Here is a 22,929-nt window from a genome sequence, read left to right as displayed (position 1 = left end):
GTATCCTCTTTCAGTGCTTCTGTGTAGGCAGCATACTGGCCTATCAGTGTGTAATTGTACAGTCTGTAATAAGTCAGTTTCCCCATGAATGACGGTATCTTGCCTGGGTTTCTATCAGGATGATCATCTTTGTGATGGCTGCTTTGGATTAAAGAGGCAATAAAAACATGGAGTGAGAACTTCTCTCTAGGAAGAGCTAAGTAATCTGTATGACAAATGAACTGGTCTTCATACACATCATAAAATACTGATTCGTCTAGCCTTCCTGGGCAATGCTCAGAAGAAAGGCCTAGGCTAGAGAGAGACATTGGGAGCACATGGAAGATATTTTAGAGCCATGGGAATGTCTGAGACCCTTTAGAGAGTGTACAGAAAGAGGAGAAAGGCAGCCAGGGCTGAAATTGGGGAACATCAATATTTAGAAGCTGGATGGAGGAGGGGGAGCTGGGAACTGGGAGGAAAATCCAGAGGGTGATTTCACAGAAACCAAGAAAAGATGGTATTTCTTGGAGGGTGGACCGTCATTGGCGAGGACGCTATTCAGGAATCAAGTAAGGTGAGGCCAGAGAATAGTGACGTCTCCACGCCAGCGTGCTAACAGCAATTGAAGAGAGCTTGTGATGCAGTTGGGAGGCAAGACGTGTGCAAGCCAGTTGAGGATCGGTGTAAGGCGTATGTGCAGAGTGACCACAATGAGGCATTGAAGCAGCTGATGTTCACGGGCATGGTGGTCATCGTGAGCTAAGCTTTTGGGAATGGGTCATTAAGGAACTTGGCTTGAGTAGGACCTTGAAAAATCACAAGTGGGATTTGGCTAGGTCAGGAGGGAGGAGAAGACAGGCATCTAGGCCAGCAGAGTGGTGCACACACAGCCTGCAGTCAGGAACGAGCATGCTGTGCTCCGGTCAGGAGGCCAATGTGACAAAGGATGGGGAAGGAGGTTAGAGAGGCCAAATGGTCCCCGTGTAAAGGGATTTGAATGCCATGCTTAGAAATTTAGAAATGCAAACCACTTAACAAAATAGGGGAGCATTAAATTAACATATTAATCCCACATGTCGAATCAGCCTGTTGTGTCAGCTCGTTAGCACTCACCCGGGCGCCTCTGTCTGGAAAAAGCAATGCACGTTGTTACGAACAGTGTGTTCCTTGGTGGATTACGACCCATTGGCGCCCCACCCCCATTGTCCCCCGCTCCTATGGATCATTAACGATGCAAGAGACACACTGTGCAATTCACTGGTTATACATTTTCTTCTCTGTGGGAATTTAAAGCCCGAGTCTTAACTTCTTTGGTCTAAGAGGTAGAATTCTGGAAATAATTCCATCTTTTAGTTCAAATATGTTTAGTATGGCAAAAGCATTTTCAAAGGTTCTTTTTAACTTCCATTAGTGAGTCTGCTATCTGCCAGAGAGAAGGCTTTGAAATAGAGTCCATTTCAGTTATTCCCAGACCGATGGCCACCAAGACTGGCCAGCTCTTGCGCTTCTGCCGCCTTTTCCGTCTGCTCAGTTTCGGCTGGGGTAAGGCAGGTGTCTTTTGTCATCTGCTGTTATCATGTCGCTCTTATCCCTTCTCCGTGCTAAATGCACAGCACAGACTCTCACCTGGGAAATGTTAGTCTCAGGAAAGGGAACTGAACCAAAGATGAGATCCATGGCTTGAATGTAAATGGTTGAATGGAACTGGCTTTCCTAGGTGGCTTGTGGAATTATTAATAGATTTTTTATCTGCGTGTCTCTGATTTCTGCTTATACAGCACAGATGAATGGTGGTTGCTCTAATCACAGTCTAGTGCTTAGCAGCTTTGCATAGATGAACTTAGGAAAAAGCAAAAAAATCTTATATACACGTTGGAAATTTGGATGTGTGTTTCCAAATATGGGTCTCTCTTTCTCCCCAAAATCTAATCTGTAGGTGGGAGAGCTTGAGTTTCCAGTGTTCCTGTTATTGATGTAAGGAAAATCAGCCTTCTTGTTTCTTCCCAAAATAATTTGTATATATTAAGTGCAATATATTCTCACGGTGTGTATTTATATATGTGCGTATGCTGTGATTGTATATGTGCAGCATGTGTATGTGCATGTATGTGTTCATTTTTTAAGGCTCTGAGAAGGCAGCAACGTGTAGGACTTCCAAAATAAAATTCTTCTAAAGTATCTCACATTCCTCCCAAGACCTAGAAATAAACTCTGCTTAAAAAAGCCTGTGGAGCAGCTGCTGGCCTCGTTCGAGATGAACTGGGTTGGTATCAATGTGCTTGTGATTACTGACATGTATTGAAACATGCAATTTAAGTCAGATCTTGCTTTTTGTTCTGGTGTCGATCCTGTGGGTCACCTAACAGGCTGGGGTAAGCGCCGGAACGGCCACTGACTGTCCTCTGAAGGGTGGCAGGAAGGATTATTATCTAAAACGTGCAGTACCTCCATCAAACTGACTATGCAGCTATTGAAAGTGATGATGTTAAAATAGTTTTATAGTGAGGAAATAGGTTTTTGACATATTAGGTGAAAATGAAGAATAATAGCTACAATATAATAAAAACTTATTTTTATTTACAAATACAACACAGACAAGCGTATGAAAGGTTATACGCTAAAATGTTAATGGTGGTTGACTCTTACTGGTGGGATCATTTGTGATACCTATTTTCTTGTTTTTGCTTATTTATAGTTTCAACCTTTGCTATAGTAAATGCACATTTTTGTCGAATTAAAGGTTCCTGAGAGAGGCGTGCAGGATGGACTCGCCCTCGGGAGGCTTCGCTGATCCTGGATGCTTGATTTATGTTAGAAATGGAAGGTTAGAGTTGTTATTCTTGGGAGCAAACTAACGTGGGCCTATGGTAGCTTCCATCTTTTGCCAAAGAAGAAACTGTACCAGAGACCGTGCAAGCATCTCTCATTTTTGTTGTTGTGTTTATCCATTACAACAACCCTTCTAGGCAGGTGTTACTGCTTCTGATTTTACAGATGAGGAAGCTGGAGGCAGGGGAAGGTAAAGTAATTTATCTAAGAACACATGGTTGGTTAGTGAAGTTTGGGAAGAAATCAAACACGGTCACGCATGATCTATTCTAAGTTTCCTGGGTTTTGGATTTCCTGGATTTTCCTTGATAAACCCTGCCCGCTTAGGTCACCCCTTCACTTCACACATCTTGTCTGCTGCGTATTGGGCATGAGATTGGTAACACTCCAGCCCTCTGTTCTTGGACAACTTGGCTTTTAATTGTGGCTCCACGCAACCCATTTATGGAATAACTATTCTGAAAAATCAGTCCAAGTGAAGTGGGAATGTTCATGAAGGCAGTTTTGCCACATCAGCTCCTGTGGTTTTAACAGTAGCCTTACAGGTAAGTATTATCAATGCCCCGTTTTACTGTGAGAGAAATTAAAACCCAGAAAGTTTACGACATACATGTACATGGTTCAAAAAATAAGTATTACCATAAAGCTTCATTAAAATAAAAGAGCAGCCTCCATCCCTCCCACCCCTACGTCGTTTTCCCCAGCAGCAACAACTTTCCATTCTCTTCGTTGTTTTGGATATTTACCTTCACCTTTCTAAAGCATATGCTTATTGTTATTTCCTTATATGAATTATAAAATTATAATATCGACTGCTTTCTACATGAGGTTTTAGCTTCTTAGACCTACTCCCTATTTCTTCTAATATAATGCTAACTCTGTTTTGGTTAATTCAGCATGCAGTGTTTATACTGTGATCAGCATGGTGAGAGTGGCTCACTGCCAAACCATTTAAAATAAATATGTTTCCTTTCTTGTACAAGTGTTTCCCCCCACTCAGGGTAAGAATTGCCTTGCCTTTTTTATTCCATTAGTTCACTAACACCACTTCTTTCCAAACCCTCCAATAGAATTGAAAAAGCCCCTTTGATAGTTTTCCACTTGGTCAATTATGTATCTGCTAAGCTGTCAGTTCTCTTCTATTCCTGTAAAATCTCTCTTGGATTCTCCTCCTTTCCCACTTGGATCCCTGCTCTTTAGATCTGCTATTCAGCTGTGTCCTGACGCTTCCCTTCTCTTCTTTGCTGTACTATCAATACATATTTCTTGTCCTCCGGGTCTCTTCCTTATTTCTTTTCCTGCTTGATTTGGTTAAGCACATACTTCGGTAGGTTTCTTAGAAAAGGATCATGGGGGGGCATATTTTTCTTTAGACTTTGTATTTCCAAAAATGTCTTATTTTACTGTCACTCTTAATTAGTTGGGCACTGGATTTCAGGTTGAAAAGTAATTTCTCCTGAGAATTTTGAAGATATTATTTGTCTTCTAGAATTTATCTTTACTGTTGTCTCTCTCTTTTTTTTTTTTTTTAAATAACAGAGTTGGGAGTGCAGTGGTGCAATCATAGCTCACTGTAACTTTGAACTCCTGGGCTCAAGTGATCCTCCCAACTCAGCTTCCCAACGTGCTGGGATTATAGGTCATTTTAATTTTTGTATGTGATCTATTTTTCTCTCTAGAAGCTTTAATGCAAATATCTTTGATATTCTGAAATGTCACTGTGTCCGTGAGTTTAGAGTCACTCTGATGCAATTTATCCATGGGGAAAAAAAAAAACCTCATCATGGAGGGTAGAAGAAGGGGGAAACCTGGGAGTCTACACACTTATTGCCCAGATTTTTAACCAAGCTCTCTGCTTTTCCTTCATGGCTTACTCTCGCCATCTGTGGTACATGGTGCCTCTGTGTCTGGGCCTTATGGGGGTCTGATATATGAATGCCTTTCTTCTCTTTGGCATCTAGTATTCAGATATCTCAAATCTGCCAATTTCTCCATCTGCTCTATTTTATAAAAATGGTTGACTCTTCTCACTTGCTATTCTCTTCTCTTCCATCCCCTGTCTGTGGATATATACCTTTCTCAAATGTTTACTCTCCTTTTAATAGGGGTTTTGAAGGGAGCAGAGATACTTAACCTACTATGTTTAAATGGGTGTCACTACAAGAGTTTTCTGTGCTGTCACTTGGTAAATCATTTTGGAATGCTCTACCTGTCTCTCAATTTTAGAGTTTAAAATACCAAGATTGCTTAAATAACAGGCCTTGCCCTAAACAGTTGTTTTTACGCTTGAACAGGATATAGCTGAGGCCATAGCTGTCACATCCCAGGCTTATTTAGTAGTCCCAAGGGACCTCAATGTTGCTGGAGACGGAGGCCCCTGGTGCCATGAGCAGCTCTAACTTCCCACCCATGTGCCTTGACTCTTTGCTCAGGGGAGGTGACCCAGGATTTAATATCATTTAGTGGAAAGATTTCTAGGTTTCCCTGTTTTTTTTTCCTCCTTTTAACTTATGAAGTCATTCATGACCATATACTCTTTAAAGTGTGTGTGTGTGTGTGTGTTTGTGTGTGGACAAGGCTGAAGTCCTCTTGGATACCCATGCCCCAGCAAACACATTCTGCTCCTTTCCTCCCCCAGAGAGAGGGTAACCATCGTCAGTTTTGAATATAGTCTTCCATACCTTTACTATTGTGTGTGTATGTGTGTGTGTGGTTTAAGAAATATATAAATATTCTGAAATTTGCACTTCTTTTCATCTTCACTGATTTTTTGTGATAGTGTATGTAGATCTGCATAATCAGGCATGGTATGGATACATCATAATTTAGCCATCTTCCTGCTGTTTTTTTCTTTTGCAAATGCATCTGCAGTGAAGATGACAATTCAAGCTTCCTTGTACATATGTGTTTCTTTAGGGCAGTTACCAAGAATGGAATAGGACAGGAGTTGGTAAACTAAGGCCCATCAGCCAGATCTGCTCCACTGCCTGTTTTTGTATGGCCTGCAGCTAAGAATGGTTTTTACATTTTAAAATTGTTTCATTGAATATCTGATGTCCTTTCTCCACTGGATTTGAAGGATCACCTTTCATACATAGTAAATATCTAAATACACAAGGGTTCATTTTTGGGCTATCTATTCTGTTGTATTGATCCTAGTTGATGATTCATTTTTTAGATACTAGAGTTTTCTATTATTAATATGTCTTGATTCCTGGTAGGGAAAGCCCCCTACCTCTTTTGGTTCTATTTCAAAATTGCATTGGGCATTTTCACATGTTGACTCTTCCATATGAATCTTAGAACTGAAGAAGTTCTTCAAAACTCGCTTTGGTATTTTTATAGGAATGTATTAGATTTGCATTGAACTGTAGCTTGACTTGAGTAGAGTTAACACTGTCTTAAACCATTTGTGCTGCTGTAACAAAATACCTGAGGCAGAGTAATTTATCAAGAACAGAAATTTGTTTCTCACAGTCCTAGAGTCCAAGATCAAGGCACCGGAAGGTTTGGTAAGGGTCCTGTCTCTCCTTCTGAGATGGCATCTTGTCATTGCATCCTCTAGAGGGGACAAATAGTGTGTCTTCTCATGGGGAGATGAAGAAGAGCAGGGGGCCAGAGAGAGCAAACCCACTCCGACAAGCCTGTTTTCTAAGAGCCCTAAGCCATTCATGAGAGTGGATCTTTCATGAATTACTCCCCTAAAGGCCCCATCTCTTAATACCACCACAGTGGGGATTAAGTTTCCGTGTGAATTTTGGAGGAGACACCACCATTCAACCCATAAAAACTATTATTTATTCAAATCTTCCCTTAGGTTCTTAAAGTTTTATCATTTCTTCTTAGAAGTCTTGCGTACTTCTTTTTGGATTACTGCTATTATATAGGAAAGGTATTGGTTTTTGGTTTTAGTTGACCATTTTGCATCTATGTTGTTTAAATCTTTTGTTAGCACTAGTAATCTGTCAGTTCTTTCTTTTGAATTTTCTATATCGATGGTTATGTCACCCACAAATAATGACGGTTTTGTCCTTGCCAAAAATTATAACTCTTACTGCACCTAATTGTCTCTTTGTACTGACTAGGTTCTTTACTATAGTTTTGGGTAATAGGAGAAAATGTCTTTTCCTTGAAGCTTGTGGGAACGTTTGCTCTGGGTTTTTGGCATACCCTCTTTTTCAACTTAAAGAAACTTTCTCTTTTTCTAGTCTGCTAGCATTTTTTAAAAATCATGAACGAGTGTGCAATTTTACTTAATGCTTTACTGGCATCTGTTGAGTGATCATAAGATTATTCTCAATTGTTTAATGCCATGAATTACATGGATTTTCTAATGTTTCTGTTTAATAATATTGAATGATCTTTACATTCCTGAGATCTTACTCAACTGAGAGTATTTTTAAATCACTCTTATATTCAGTTTGCTGCTATTTAACTTGTAGTTTTTGAGGCAGCGAGCGGGAGAAAGGTTAGCTTCTGGTTTTCTTTTCTTGTGTTAGCTTTTTATGACTTTGAAGTCAGGGTTATGCTAATGTCATGAAAGGAATGGAAGATTCTTATTGTTTTCTACCCTCTAAAACAGTTTCTGTGAAATGTGAATTATTCCTTGACCATATGGTAGAACTTGCCCATTAAAATCATTTGGTTGAATTTTCTTCGAGCATAGAGCTTTGACCACTAATTTAATTTTGCTATGGTTATGTAGATAACTACTAAGTCTTCCAATTCATGAACAAGGGATGTCTTTCTATTTACTTATGTAACCTTTAAGCAATGATTTGTAGTTTCAGTGTACAAATCTTTCGCCTCCTTGGATGAGTTTATTCCTAATAAACTTACATTTTATTTTTTTTGATGCTATTATAAATAGAGTTGTTTTCTTAATTTCTTTTTCAGATTGTTCATTGTTAATGTATAGAAATACAACTGATTTTTGCACATTGATTTTGAATCCTGCAACTTCGCTGAATTTATCAGTTTTAATGGATTTTTTTTGTAGACTCTCCAGGGTTTTCCACATGGAAGATCATGTTATCTGTGAACAGAAATAATTTTACTTTTTTCCTTCCAATTTGGATGCTTAGCCTATTTTTTCTTTAAAAAATTTTTAATTGATATATAAAAATTGTATATGTTTGTGTAAAACATTTTGAAATATGTATACCTTGTGGAATGGCAAAATTGAGCTAATTAACATATTGTTACCTCGTATACTTATCATTTTCTGTGGTGACAACATTTAAAATTTACTCTTAGTGATTTTTCAAGAATATAATATATTGTTATTAACTATAGTCATCATGTACGATATATCTTTTCAACTTATTCCTCCTAACTAGCTGAAATTTTAAATCCTTTGACCAACCAACATCTTCCCAACATCCCCACCCTCTGGGTCTATTAATTTTTATTCAGATATTTTATATTCTTACTTCTGGTTGGTTAGGGATCACTTTCTGGGGAGGTATGCTGAACCTCCTACTGTAACTGTGGATCCTAGTTACTTTTTAAAGGTCCAGCATCATTGTAAGCCACATGTTCTTGAAAACACTGAGCTCCTGCCATTGATGCTTGGCGGGTATCTCCCAACTATTGTTAGCCAAACACACGCATGAAGTATATGTTGAAGAAACGTTTCTTGAAAATCTACTTCATAGCTCACACTCAGGAGACGAGGATCTTGAAGGTTCCAGTCTAGAGAAGAGAATACTCACTGCCACACAGATGTGAAGTTGTGTCATGTGGTAGGGAGCATAAAGATAGTGAGAGAAATATGTGAATCCCTGCACTGTACTTACCAGTATATAATCTGGGGTCAGTTCCTTAATCTCTCTGCTCTTCTAATTCTTCATTTGGAAGATATGAATAATTTTTATCTGCTTTACAATATAGGCAAAACTCACATATTGAATCTTTTGCATCACAAACATAGTTATCTAAAACGTAAAGGTTGATACTATTTATCCCATGGGTCATAGGAACACAGTAAATGGGTGATGGACTCTGCCACGATTAGGGTGACCTACATTTATCAAACACTAACTGTGAACTAGGTATATAAACAGCCTTAGCGTGTCCTGGGCAACACAGATAAAGGGTGGAAAGTCAAAGCCTGACCCCATGTTGGTCTGGTCCAAAGCTGTTGCTCTCCTGAGGTGACAATGAGCTGGGGCTTGAAGAAAGAATGAGGAGGACGCATTCTAGGTACAGAGAGCAGCTCAGGTGAAGGCACAGAGGTGTGGAAGTGTGCACCACGTTTGGGGAACAGTGAATAGAGCTGTACCAGTGGTGAAGAGTGGCGGGAGTTAAGACTGGAAAGTCAAATGGGATCCAATTTAGAGTACTTTCCCCTTTTGGATTTTAGTCTGTAAGCAATGAAGAAACATCAGAGTATTTTTCAGGGTAGGGACATAGGATGCTCGATGAACTGGAGGGAGAAAGGCCAGAGTATGACATGCCAGTTAAATAAAGGCATCTGCAAAATCCTGAGCAGAGCCGTGCAGACTGGAGGTGGAGCCATAGCAGTGGAAAAGTGAGAACACAGGGTGAGGCAGTACTGTTGGTTGTTCCAGAACTTTTAGAAGGACCCCAGGCACCTGAAACATGGCTTAAATTCTCTGACCAGACTGAGAGCCAGTTGCTTCCTTAGTTATTTGAAAGTACTCTGAAATTCCTTCATACACTACTGGGTTTAGGTGCTAAATTATGGCCTCTACAGCTGGGGATCCAAACCACGGAGTAGGTAGCATGTGCAGTTTAGCAAAATTGGTTTTGCCTTCGCCACTGCAGCTATTTGATTCTCTCTCAGAAGCATACATTGCTTAGATCTCAGTGCACACAGAGATTGGAAAATGTAATTGCATTGGCCGGATGTTGTTTAAAGCTCTGTACACTTAAGAAAGGAGGTATTGCTTTCTGAGTGTCCTCATTTATTCATTTGGCTTGGGTATAGGATGGGATGGAACACCAAGGAACTCAGGAGAGCCTGTAACTTATTTAGGGCAGAGAGAGTGATGAGTGTCAGATAATTACTGAGCTCACACAGAGTATGCCTGGGTTTTGGGTAATGCGTGATGAAGAAACAGCGCTGCCCCATCCTTTAGGAACCTACCATGCTGGTAGGAATATGAGAGGGGAAACTGGTGAAACACAGACTTCTATCTGAAAATGACTAAAGTGTTTTGAGAAGGTGAGCAAGGGAACATGTCCTGCAGGTTGGTAGGGAGATGGGATGGGGACCCTGGAATGACTTTGGAATCTGAGTCCTCTTGACCCTGAGTGTTTCATCCTGGCCATTCTTCTCTCTCTCAGGAGTTATAAATGTTTCTTCTGTTGTCTTTGGCCTCATCTTTATGACCTATGGGGTATTCACCCATTGTTTTTCTCCCTGGCCCCACCAGCCGCCTCTCTTGCCATTGCCTGGTTCATCCTCTCTTACCCTCTGGTTAGCATTTTTATTAGAAAATGAGCAACTTCAGTGATTATATGGAAGAATTGTGTCCAGCTGCTCAAACCCACCGAGTTTCTGTTTTTAGCTTCTCCCCCACTTAAAAATAGGCAGCAGCAGGTCCCACTTGCCAAGCCTTTGTCACAGTCCCCAGCAGCCATTCCTCCAGCCATCTGCTGCCCCAGCTGTGCCGCCTGTCCCCACCTCCAGTCTCCGCCCACACACAGCCCTGTGTGGACACGCACAGAGCCCACGAGCCCGGCAGCCTCCAGCCGCACTGCACCATCTGCCTCCCTGCCCCGCGTGTGTTCCAGCTTCGCTGCTGACCCAGATTCTGCAGCCCATGACCCCTGGCCCGGCTTTTTGCCCCAGACAATCCTGGACTTTGCAGGCACGGGATGTTGACTGGAAAAGATGGAGGAGTTGCCGTGGAGATAGGAATAAACACAAGGAGCCATGCACACCTCACAGCAGGTGTGACAAACCTGCTGTCACAAACTAGGTTGACAGAAGTTTGGTTCAGCTCTAAGAGTTAGTTGGTGGAATCACACTGGGTGTCAGGGAAAAAATAAGGGTTCCTTGGTATGGGTTACGTTATTCACCTTTGGACGTCAGTGTCTTAGAGGGAAGTTTCAAGCCACTTCCAAGTGTCGTTAAAACATCCCCACATACCATCTCTGTTTCTTGGGTCAGAGAGAGCTTCCTTAGACAGAGGAATTGCAGGTCTACCTGCACTCTGGGTATTCTGAGGGGCTTGCTCTATCCAGGCCCTCAGACCCAAAGAGTGGGTTGTGTTGGCATTCACATGGGAGAGACTGCCCCAGCCCACCCCTCAGTCATGCGAGTCAGAGACCCTGGGGAGAGCTGGTCACCCCTGCTTGGAAACATGGTGATTCTTTCTAACTTGCCCCACCTCCCATACTTTTCTTTCCTCTGAGTTTCGGGGCATTGGGGTGAGGAGGCTTGGGAACTGGTGGCTGCACCTTGCCCATCTGTGGCTGGGGCACAGGAGACAACTCCTCACTCTGAGATTGGTGCCAGGTGATGGGCATGCGTAGAATGGCCTGGCCCTGGGGTGCTGGGAAGGAACACATTCCCTGCCCCAGATGCTCTTCTCCGGGCCCCAGAGGAAGGGGGACATGTTTTTGGCATTATTCTCGATGCCCCCATGACTCAGGTAGGATCTCTACTCTGTGACAAAGATGGAAGAGAACAATTCATCCTTTTTCAACAAGGTGCTATTGACCTTTTGGGCAGGACAGTTTATTATCCCTGGCCCCTGCCCACCACATGCCACATTGCCTCTTAGTCCCTGAGACAACAAAAATGCCCAGAAACTTACCCCCTGGGGGACAGTACCACTCCCAAGCTTTTGCTGCCAGGATGTCAGATTGCCACAGACTTACTCATCCTCTAGGAACAGACCAGGCCAGAGCTTTGTCACCCCAGCTACAGTGCAGTGGCGTCATCATAGCTCACTGCAACCTCAAACATCTGAGACTACAGTCACATGCCACCAAGCCAGGCTCATTTTTTATTTTTTTATAGAGACAGGGTCTGGCTTTTATTCAGGCTGGTCCCGAACTCCTGAGCTCAAGCAGTCCTCCTGCCTCAGCCTCCCAGAATACTGGGATTATGGGTGTGAGCCACCATACCTGGTCCAAAGCTCTTTTTTATCCTGATAAATTTGTATTAATGAAAATCAGATTCTATTTGTGCATTACTGCCTTATCTGATCAAGTTGGCAATTCTCATCTTCAGACCTGATGGCTGTACTGTGACATTTCCCCATTTAGTTTACAATTTGTCAATATGAGTCCTCTTTCTGAGGGGCTTTTCAAGTACCCAAGCTGTGGGATGGGTGGCCTGCATGCCATATGTGAAGGACCACGGGAACCATTGCTGTAGGACTGCAACATGCGAAAGGAATGGAGCATTTCAAGTGGGGACTTTGGCCCCATGGCCACAGAGATTCCAAAAGTCAGATGTGTTGATGGAGTTGGCTGACCTAAGGGCTGTACCCACCAGCCTTGCTCATGTGGCATTTTTCCTCCTGGCCCCTAAGTGTGGTTCTTGCCTCTTAGAGTTCCTGTGAACCAGTGGCTGAGGCCAGCTGGTGCCCGAGGTAGAGGGAGACCCGTGATGTCAAAACTGTCACTTTCTGTAGTGTGTCCAGGGAACCTGAAGAGGAGAGATGGGTCACATCCCTTTTGCTGTTAATTATTATCCTTTTGTAGATTATCCAGGTGGGCCCTCTTCCTTCCTTGTGTCCCGTGGATTCTGTCCTCCTGTGGATTCATGATGGGAAGGAGGAGCGCTGTATTCATTTCCATGCTTATTGGCATGGCTGGTTTTCTCAGTGGATGCGACTATTAGTTAAAATTAGATTTGGGGATTTTCTCGATCATCATCTATTTTGTCTCCCACCCACTCACCCCAGGGGATAATCAAGAATTACCTATGAGCATCTTGATTTCAACTTTAAATTCTTTTTAATAGTTTATTGAGTCTACCAGTCTGTGCCTTTAATATTCCTGCTTATTTAAAAAAAAAAATACACTCTTTCTAAAACTTGAATTGCAGTCAGTCATTCCAGGTTTCAGATGCCCCCTTCCTATCTCTGAGATCAGAGGCTCCATCACAGTTGGCCTTTGACTTTTTTTCCTAAGTAGAAATAGGAATTTATTGTATCATTGGCTGGGAGAGATACTGAGGAAGTCACAGAATCAAAGGGAGGTCTGCAGGAGCCAGGACCTGGGGACTGGCAGGAGGAGCCCTGTGCCACCAGGACTCAGCTCCCTGTCCCCTCCCTTGCTCTGCCCCTTGCCCTCGGCTCTGTCACCTGCTCCAGTGTAGCCCTTTCCCTGTACCTGGTGACAGCACCACCCCTGTCTAGCAACCCCGTGGAAAGAGTCGTATTCTCTCAGTGTCTCTCTGTTGATTAATACTTGTAATCACTGCCCATAAAAGAACCACTTTGAGCTTAAGCAAGCCCTGTGCACTCTCCGTAGGTGACATTAATAAAGGAAAGATCACACGGGGCCTTTGTGTGCCCCTCACAGATGTGAGGCTGGGGGAGACTGATTGGGGTAAGAGCAGAAGTAGAGGAGGGTCTGACTCATCGGGTCCCTTAGAGATCAAATGTGTTATCAGGAGCCCCTGTACGTGGAGAGAATTATATGGACGCATTTATGCCAATTAAGACGATTTACATTTTCTTGATTTATTATTCTGTAGTTTTTTTCCCCTTTCTCCCAGCTTCCTCTCACCCTGCCTCCCCAGTTACTGCTAATTGAGTCAGTAATACCCAGAAAATCTCTTCCTCTGCTTTAGAATGCAGAAACTGGTAGATTAATGTCTTTCCTTCCCAGAGGTGAAGAGCGCTGAGTGTAGAGCCTGCTTCTGCCCCATTTCTCTCATTACCAGTTTTCACACCGTGTAGTTACCTGTATTTGGTCTTGTCTGACAGCTTCCTCCTGTACATGCTCATGGCCTCTTAAAGCAGGGGCGAGACTAGAGGTCGTCTTGCCTGGTGGCCTCTAAGCAGGGACATGTCTGAGTCCCTGGAGAGTTTTCCGGAACAATCACGTCCAGGCTGACACCTTGGTCAGTCCACAACTCAGCACAGCTCATGCATGAGAAGGCCACACTCTCATTGGGTGCTAGTTACAGCACAAAGTGATGCTGCAGGAACCACGGCGGGGAGAAGATACACAGTAGCAGCCAGATGTGAGCCTCCAGGGCAGACCCCAGGGCTGGCAGCAGAGAGGAGGAGGGGTCAGGAGCGTGTTTCTCTAGATCAAGGGGACACTGACTACAGCTTACAGAGCAGCCGCAGAAGACCCACAGCAGGGCACCTCCTGGAGACTCCCCTCTGGCTCAGCCTGCCGGGACCTGCATTGGCCACTGCCATTGAGTTATTCATTCTAATTGCTGTTGGAGCACAGCTGAAGCACGTGACCTAGAGAGGTTAGGTTTCCAAGGATATTCAAGAAATATCTCCAGACCCTTTGCTCACTTTTCTTTCTACATCATTGATCAGGCTGAGCTATTTGTCAGAAACCCAGGGCCCTGCACGTCTGGCTGTTGCGCTATGCCTGTCCCGAAGGACCGCGTGCTGGTGGGGCTCACACACTCCAGACACGGCACTGTGACCTCCCTCAGGAAGGGCCACCAGCATGGTGCATGCTGAGGAATAAAGGCTTTGTTTGCTTTTTGAAATCCCTGAGGGAAAAGGGGAAGAACAAGTATAATGCAGAGATAGGAAGGATGAGCAGAATTCTTTATCACGGTTGCTGGAACCATCTCTCCAGCTTCAAGTCTCTTAGGCACTTTGATGTGCTGCTGTTCTAGGGTGTTGCTGAGTGCGGGGAGTTGGGTGCGGACCTGGGGTCTGCTTCCTGCAGTGGGCTTGGCTCAAATGGATTGTCCTGCACCCTTGTCAGGAGATTCCTCTTAATAGAGTGTCAGGTTTACAGGGCGGTTGGCTGGCTTCCCAGGGTCAAGTTCACTGGCCCGGAAGCTCCCTTTGACCTCTTTCTGTGGAGCCATATATACTAGTCATTGTGGAAAGCGGTTTAAGATTCTTGCACCTATATATTTACATGCAGAAAACAAATGGAGACGGGGCGGGACGGCTTCTAAATCCTACCTAGCTTCAGTACTCGTATTACACACGTCAGAGGGAAGCCCATTTTGGCAAGAGGAAGAAACAACTTGGGGTGTGTCCCTTCTTTCCTTAGAGCAGAATGAACGTGTTGCAGGAATAGGAGTTTTGAGAGCTGTTTAAATAATGAGCTGGCTCAGACTCTGGGGCGGGCGGGGGCGGGGGGAGCGTCCTGGGCTGGCGACAGAGGGAGCTAGATGACGTCTGAGCCCTGCTTGCATCCTTGTAATGAGACACCTTCTTGCCGTTTTCCCGGCAGGCCCGGTACCTGTCCCCGCGAGTCCGCCGACGAGTCCACGCTGCCCTTGCATCTTGTTCCACCTCGATCCTGATCCTGTCCAACCTGGTGTTCCTTGGGGGCAATCAAGTGGGGAAAACCTACTGGAATAGGATCTTCATACAGGGTAAGTTTCCCGACGGTGCTGTTTTCAGCCATTTTCTTGTTTTCCACACACGCAGTTGGTATCATGGATGGGATTTGGGGAAGTCGTTCATTGTGAAGTTCGTGGTGTGTGACCTCTGGACATGCCAGTCAGGAACAATGACCTATGTTCCGCTATGACTTTAAGTGTCCCCTGTTTTCGATGTGCCGCGTTATCTACCGCATGTGATGCTTATTTAGCACAATGTGCTGTCCCTGCTCTCCCAAGCTCTACATTGCCTTCTACTAAGTAACTTTTCCACTTAGTCTTTCTTGATCTTCCCTACTGCTGCGGTTTGAGAGTCCCCTCCAAAACTCATGTTGAAACTTAATCCCCAACTGGCAGTATTGAGAGGTGGGGCTTTTAAGAGGTGGCTGGATCATGAGGGCAGGATCCTTGTGAATGGATTAATCCGTTCATTGTTAATGGGTGAACGGATTCATGGGTTATCATGGAGTGGAACTGGTGGCTTTATAAGAAGAGGAAGAGAAGAAGGCCCTCACTAGATGCCGCTCCCACAACCCTCTCCACCTCCATAACCGTAAGGAATAAATTCCTTTCCTTTATCAGTTACCCAGTTTCAGGCATTCTGTTATAAGCAACATAAAACAGACTAAGGCACTTACTCTCTGCAGATCCCAGCCAGTAGTATACTGCAAAGTCTAACATTGTTCCATTTGCTACTCTGAACGTCCTACTAGAAAATGTCCTAGAAGCTTCCTATGTGCTCCTGAAGCTGGGGGCATGGTGTCCGTGTTTGCCCGTAGCTCTTGGTTGTGGATATTTTTGTCTGAACGCTAGCAGCCAACCTTATGTTTAATGTACATCGAGTGGATTGTCTCAGTATCCACAGCAAAGCCATCCCTGCAGCAGGCAAAATGCTCGTGTGCGTGAGTTCTGAAAACGTTGCATTAATGATTGATCATCACGTATTTATGGTCCCCGTATCCCTTGGGCTAGGACTAAGAGTTCCATCATGTCCTTAAGAGAATTGGGAGATTTGGATACTCAGTGTATCCAATTCACTATGTTTTAAAAGAAAAGATCCCTGTTCTGTTTCCCCGACTGGCAACACGGTCTTGCGCTTTTGGTTTGGGAAGCTTTGCCAAGCGGTGATGATGTCACTCTGCACGGCTGGCCTGTCAGCTCCACATCTGGGTCCCTGAGGAGCCGGCGATGCTTTAGGCCCTTTTCACACCATAAATAACCCCGGCACAGCTGCGCGATTGCAGAATGCCAAGTCGCAGATCTAAACTGTGGCAGGCTGGGGTGAACCAGGTTTAAAGGGCCATGAGAGAGCCCTATTCTACTTTAATCTTGTCACTAAAAAAACCCCTCTTTGATCTTGCTTTCTGTAAGATGTTTCAGCTAGTAATTCCTGGAAAGACCGTGTACTTTCTAAAGCTGTCCTTTAGCAGGGACAGGAGATGATGGGTGCAGAGGATCTAAAGATAAAGGTGAGTGCCAGTGTCTTCTACTTTTCTTGCCTCCTGCCATGGAACCTAGTACAATGCTGAGAACACGTGACTGGAGGAAAGGACTGACTTGGGGTTTGCTTGTCACATAGAAGACTCTGATTTTTGTTTCAGTAAATCAAATGTATTGGTGCTACTTGCCAGGCACTGAAAATACAGGGATTGAAAAAAGCACACACAAATGTGGGTGCCAAAGACACAAACAAAAATGTGGCTGTAGACTCAGACCATTGCTGTGCCGGATGTATAAGTGAATTGCTGGAGGTCACAGGACAGAGTGGCTGTCTTTCCGTGGACGGTGGACTTCCCAGAGGAGGTGGCGTTTGAATTGCAGCAGTAAGTGGGCATTTGCCGGGTGCAGGAGGCAGGTGTATTGGGGTAACTAACACTGGCTGCTGTGTCAGAAACTCCAGAATCTTAGTAGTTTTTCCCCATAGAAGTTTCTCTCACAGTGCAGTACAAATCCAGTGGCTTTTTCTAAGCAGTGACTCCAGTACCTAGAAGGTTTGTTTCCATTCTCCACTGTCTAGTCCTGGAACCACAGAGGGGAAGAGGATATGAGGCTGGTGCGCCAGGTGCTAAATACCTCCGCCAGCAGTGACATGTGACATTTCTGCTTACACTGCGTTGGCCAGAGCCAGTCACATGACCAACCCAAGTGCAGGGACAGGCGGATATCGGGAAGCAGGCAGGTGTCGGCGTGCATCAGGAACCTGTGGCAGAGCAGGAGAGGCACATGTGCGCCCAGCTGGAGGTGCCCAAGAGGCAGCTGAAAATATGAACTGGACTTGGGGCAGAGGTGATGTGGGAGCCAAGGGCATAAAGGTTGTAGGTGAGGCCCTGGGGTGGGTACTGTTAGCCAGGGAGCTGCGTGGAGTGAGAACTGGGTAGAAGGTGGAACCCGGGAAGGCCAGCATTTAAGGGGACAGAGAGAAAGGCAGAGTAGCTATTAACATAAGATGTTCTTTTTGCTTCTCAAAGGCAGAAAGATCAAAGCGTGACTTGCGCAGCATCCTGTAGAGTTAACGTCAGTCACGTGGGATCAGGGCTCTGAAAAATCTGGTCTGCCCCCTCCCATCCTATAATACGCTGAAATAAAAAAAAAGAAAAAAAAATCTGGTCTGCTCTTATGTGGATCCCACTGTGTTCTATGCTTGGATACAGTGTGTCCTCTACGGACTCAGGTGCCAGAGTCCTGGGGACTCGATCCTCCAAATACAGAGGGCTCTGGGGAATCCTTTTTCCTCCGGGTTCTGAGGCCAAGAAAGGTCAGCTTAGAAGGCATCTTCTGTCAGGGCTTCTCGAAATGAACCTGTTTGGATCTCAGCTGGCCTGTCACATGGGCCTCCTGAGTCAGGGAATGTCTGCTGGGGGTTTGGCAGGTGCCCATTTGTCCGTTCTCTGCTGTGGGTCCTTGTCCCTGAGTCGCGTGGTTGAGCTGTCTCTTGGAGGAAAGCGAACCAGATGGTGCCGAATTCCCCATCTTGAGGACTTTGGATTTTGTCTCATGACTAATTTGATAAACTTGACGGAGGATTAATATGAATATTCATGTTTTGGTGCAAAAAAATGACGAGTGTATTGGATGCTTCCTCTGACTCTGCTGGAGGCGTTAATATATTAGCTTTATAAAATAAAAAAAAAAATCTGAACTCTGAAACTCATCTGGCCTCAGAGGTTCTGGGTAAGGGATCGCGGACCTGTACCTGTGGCTGCTGATGAATGAGCCAGGACTTTGGCAGCCTTGTCATCTCTGTCCTCTTCCTTTGGGCACATGATCAGTTCCTGTTGCTCCAAGCCCCATCTCTACACACTGGCGAAAATACAGTGAAGTAAGTGGGGAAGTCTGTCTGTAGGGGATGGAGAGTGTTTAAGCTCAGTATCAAGATTTCCAGGTGTAACAGAAAGGTGACCCTGGCCTCCGTGCCCTGATGGATTGGGACCCGCTGCAGGGAGGAGGCAGAGTCACTAGCACCGCATCCCTCTCATGGAGCCACCTATATGAGTCCTGGGGAGGAGCAGGAAGGAGACAGACAGGTGTCTGGGGTACAGGGATTATGGAGCAGAATTGCAAAAGCCTCACAGCTGATGGGATGCGGATACACATGTATCTTAGAAGATCCATTCTTGCTAATTCCCAGGGAGCCGTTTCCCAGCATTACTGATGTTCTTAAAATTATCGCAGGATTAGCCTTAAAATTATCTCAGGAATTGTCTTAAAATCATTATCTCCCTGTCTCCAGTTCACTGAATTTAGCCATAGATTTGTTTGTCTAAGCTACAAGGTTTATTTTAGTGGCTTCTATAAAAGTCACTGTCCTGGTCTCTGTAGGTGATAAGGGTGATGTGAGGCTCTGAAACCAGACCCTTCCCTTTCTGCTGTGACCCTACCCTCCCTCTGTCCAGAGGTGGTGTCTGAAGCCAAGGGATAGGAATGCTGAGCAGCAAATCTAGGGCTCTGTTGGTGCGTGTCATGCACAAAACATTTTTTGTCAACAGGTGTTACCTCTCCTGCTGAGGTTGGAGAAATAATGTTCAGTTTATTCAGCAGAGAATAAGGAATCTCTCTTTTTGCTTTTTAAAAAAAAAAAAAACTCCAAATTTTTACTGTTCAAGTTTGCTTCAAGCTGCTTGAGGAATGTGAATGTTTAGGCCCCAAATGCTTTATTTAAATGACTTAGCTGGTCTGTGTATCTGAGAAGAGTGTGGCTGGGAACTTGGCTCCAATGCTGTTCCAGGAGGGACTCCACTGTGTCCTGCTTTTCAGAGACAAATGTACGTTGTTTCTTATGTAACCCTTTGGCTCTCGAAAGCATTTGTTGGTAGAAAGAGCTTTCTCATGTCTATCTTAAATCTTTGACGTTGAGGTGCAGTTTCTTTGACAAGCAATTGACTACTGCTCTGTAATTGAAAGATGTCAATGAGTTCTAACTCCAGATCTGTGAGGCCAGTCCTCATATGCTAAGCATCTAAGCATCCTGGCAGTGCTTTCCCCGTAGGCCTGGTGGAGAAAAGATATTCAAGGGGATGGGTATACATTGGGAATATATCTGGTCTTGAGAGGGCTGAGAGCTTTATAATGTTTGTCTGGCTGCCTAGGATGGTGGTTCTTCTGAAAAGTCTATCTACTTTTGTCCAAGGAAGCCGTGGACTTTGTAAAAATGGAACAAAACATTTCCTAAGAGGTTGGGCTCCAGATCCTGTGTCCAGGGTGTTGCAGTGATGGGGGCTTGGTAGAGACGTGACATCCACGGAATGTTCTCCTGCCTGACTCCCCATTGCACACACACGTGCACACATACATGTACGTGTATCTTTGTTTTTCCTCCTTCTAGTTCCCAATCTATTTTGGCAAACCCTGCCTCGACCCTTATCTCCTGGAATGGCCCCATGCACAGGCAAGAAGAATTTGGTTCTTTTCCCCTTCAGATTGCAGTGGGAGAGGAGCGGGTAATTTTCTTATGCAGGTCCCCATATTTGCTTGCTATTTCTAGCTGAGAGAGAAGAAAGTATATTTTCTCCCTGATTACTAGCTTGTCAGAGCAGTTTATTTGTCTCCTGACTCAAATGGTTCTGGACAGGCATCTTATTTAAAGCTAAACTGGAGTATTGCACTAAAAATTCTGGAGGCTTGTGGTTAAATAGAAACTCATTCCCTTCATATCTGCTTAGATTCTTGGGACTAAAATTTCGTTTCTGATTAGAGAGGACAGAGGGCAGATATCAGCATCTCCAAGGCCATCCTCTGCGATTACTTCATTTCACCATCATCACTAGCTCTTGCCTCTGAGTGGAGTTTTCATTTCTCTCATTGATTCTGCTCTGCCTCCCTGGATCCTCTGAATGTTCTAGAAGAGTTTGAGAGGCAGGCGCTTCCCACTCATTGTGCTGGTGGTGAAGCCGATACGTAGATGGACGGTCAGTGATTTATCCGTGGTTACGGCATTGGCCCATTTTGGCTGTTCTTGGAATCTGAATTTCAATCCTTGCAGAAGCTTTTGTTTTTTTACTCTGTGCCACCCGGCTACTCAGAGGTCTTGGGCGTCAGTGTTCTGGAAAGTCCTTCAGGCCAGGTAACCATGCATGGGACATAAGAAGTAGTGAGTGGAAGGACTTTCAACCAGAGTGCATGTAAATCTCCTTTGTATGAGGTTGCTTGAGACTTCCGCTAATTAGGCGCGTCCAGTGCACTGGACGCTGGCCACTTGCTTTGTGTTGTCACATGTGTTAATTTCCTGTAGCTACTACAACAAATGATTACAAACATAGTGGCTTAAAACAACACAAATTTATTTATGTTTTTTTTAGCCATTCAGGAGGCCACAAATCTGAAATGGGTCTGACTGGGCTAGAGTCAAGGTGTTGGCGAGGCTGCTCCTTCTGCAGGCTGCAGGGAGACTCTGTTTCCTCGCCTTTTCCAGCTCACAGGGGCTGGCTTCTCTTGGCTGCCGGATTCCTTCCTCCGTGTTCAAAGCCAGCAGCGTGGCATCTCCAAATCTGATTCCCTCTGTCCCTCTGCTTCTGTCATTTCATCCCCTCCTGTCTTACTCTGGCTGCTCCTGGGTCTGCTATGGGGACCCTTGTGACTATGAATACACTGGGCTCACCTGGATAATCCAGTCTCTCCATCTCAGGAGCCTTGACCTCACCACCTCTGCAGAGTCCCTTTTGCCATGTGAGGTCGCTGTCACAGGTTGTGGGGATTAGGACGTGGGCGACTTTGGAGGCGCCATTGTTCGGCCTCCTTGTGGCACGCTCAGTGAACAGTTGCTCCTACACAGAACACTCCTCGGTGTCCCCACTGCAATAGCTTCTTTCTAAAGCGATTTGGTTATAAAATAGCCATTTGGGTGTGCCACTAGCCGTCCTAAAATACGAATCTGCCTGTACAAAGAAATAATACTTGAATTTCATGGAAGTAAACAGAAGAGATTTGTTGTCTGCAGGGAATTTAGAGGTTGGCGGAGGGAACAGCTGCAGTGTTGTGCCCTCAGCATCTGTTGGTGACAGTGTCCTGCTTCTCCTTTGGGGACAAAGCTCTCCCACCCTGCTCTCAACCTGTGTGATTCTGGGGGAGCACACCCCACGTCTAAGATCTGGGGATCAGATGGATCCAGACTGGCCAGGCAGTAGGGTCCGTCTCCCCATGTAGTGCAGTTCCGGAGCTTTTCTTGGAACCCTCGGGAAGCAGAAGCTATCTTCCCTTTGGAGTTGTGGGCGTTTTCAGGATGTTGGGCAGGAGCTGCTAGCAGCCCTCTTGCCGCCCCCAGAGAACAGCCACGTAGGGAGGGAAGCCAACTCAGGGTAAAGCAGAGCTGCATGTTTGAAACTGAAGCCATGTATTTTGGAGCACTCGGATCCAGGAGTATATGAAGCCAGTGTATCTGTGTACTTTTCAGTTACGGGAGCTTTGTAAAAACTCGGTCTGTGTTGGGAGACAACTCTTCAGGGATCTCTTGTGTTTCTGCATGTCTCGCAAACAGAGGCACAGACTGCCTTTGTTCCAGACTCTTTCCAAGAATATTTGTATAGCAAACATCTTTAGACGATATAGTGTTCTCCAAAGTAAAGGGTAAGTTGGTTTACTCTCCAGTATAATGAAGATAATATCTCCCTCTGAGGCAAAGGTCAGACAGGCTTACTGCGCATTGTGAAATAGTTTTCCTAAGCCCAGAGTTTATCTCCTACAGCATAAGCTATGCATGCGCAGGCATCCTCTGGCCCTCTTCACATTGTGTTGTGGGATCTGGGGAGTAGGAAATGGCATAAATACTCTGACTACTGCAGTTGCTGTGAGTAATAAAGTCCTTCATCTCGGACCCAGGGGTCTCGTGTCTCATTCCAGCATCCACGAAACTGTGCCTGGCTGATTTGTTGCTTGTAAGTAGGGTAAGATCTCAGGTCCTTCACTTGTAACTAAGGGCATCCTGACTAATGTAAGCTGGAATATGCCACTATGACAGATTCTTAAGAGCAAGATGTTTGGGAAGATTCCTTTATACTTAATCATGTCTTTGTATAACTTTTTTTTTCTTTTGCTTATCTGCCCCCTGATAAACTGCTAAATTAACTTTGAAAAATTGTGTACCTAGTTATACTTTTTAAAGT

At 44.7% G+C, this 22,929-nt stretch overlaps 1 protein-coding gene across 6 annotated transcripts in view; it reads left to right on the top strand.

Moving 5' to 3' along the window:
* Positions 1-22,929, top strand: part of HHAT (hedgehog acyltransferase) — a 277,822-nt gene that overhangs the window by 195,965 nt on the left and 58,928 nt on the right. For all 6 annotated transcript variants that reach the window (XM_012638345.1, XM_012638347.1, XM_012638346.1 and 3 more), the window contains one exon: positions 15,184-15,328. In XM_012638345.1, the coding sequence (XP_012493799.1) occupies positions 15,184-15,328 (145 nt within the window). The remainder of the gene's footprint in view (positions 1-15,183; positions 15,329-22,929) is intronic.

The sequence above is a fragment of the Propithecus coquereli genome, unplaced genomic scaffold (assembly GCF_000956105.1).
Source record: "Propithecus coquereli isolate 6110/MARCELLA unplaced genomic scaffold, Pcoq_1.0 Scaffold129, whole genome shotgun sequence".
In the NCBI taxonomy this organism is placed as follows: Eukaryota; Metazoa; Chordata; class Mammalia; order Primates; family Indriidae; genus Propithecus; species Propithecus coquereli.
The sequence above is the reverse complement of the archived record's forward strand: the minus strand, read 5'-3'. Positions and strand labels throughout refer to the sequence as shown.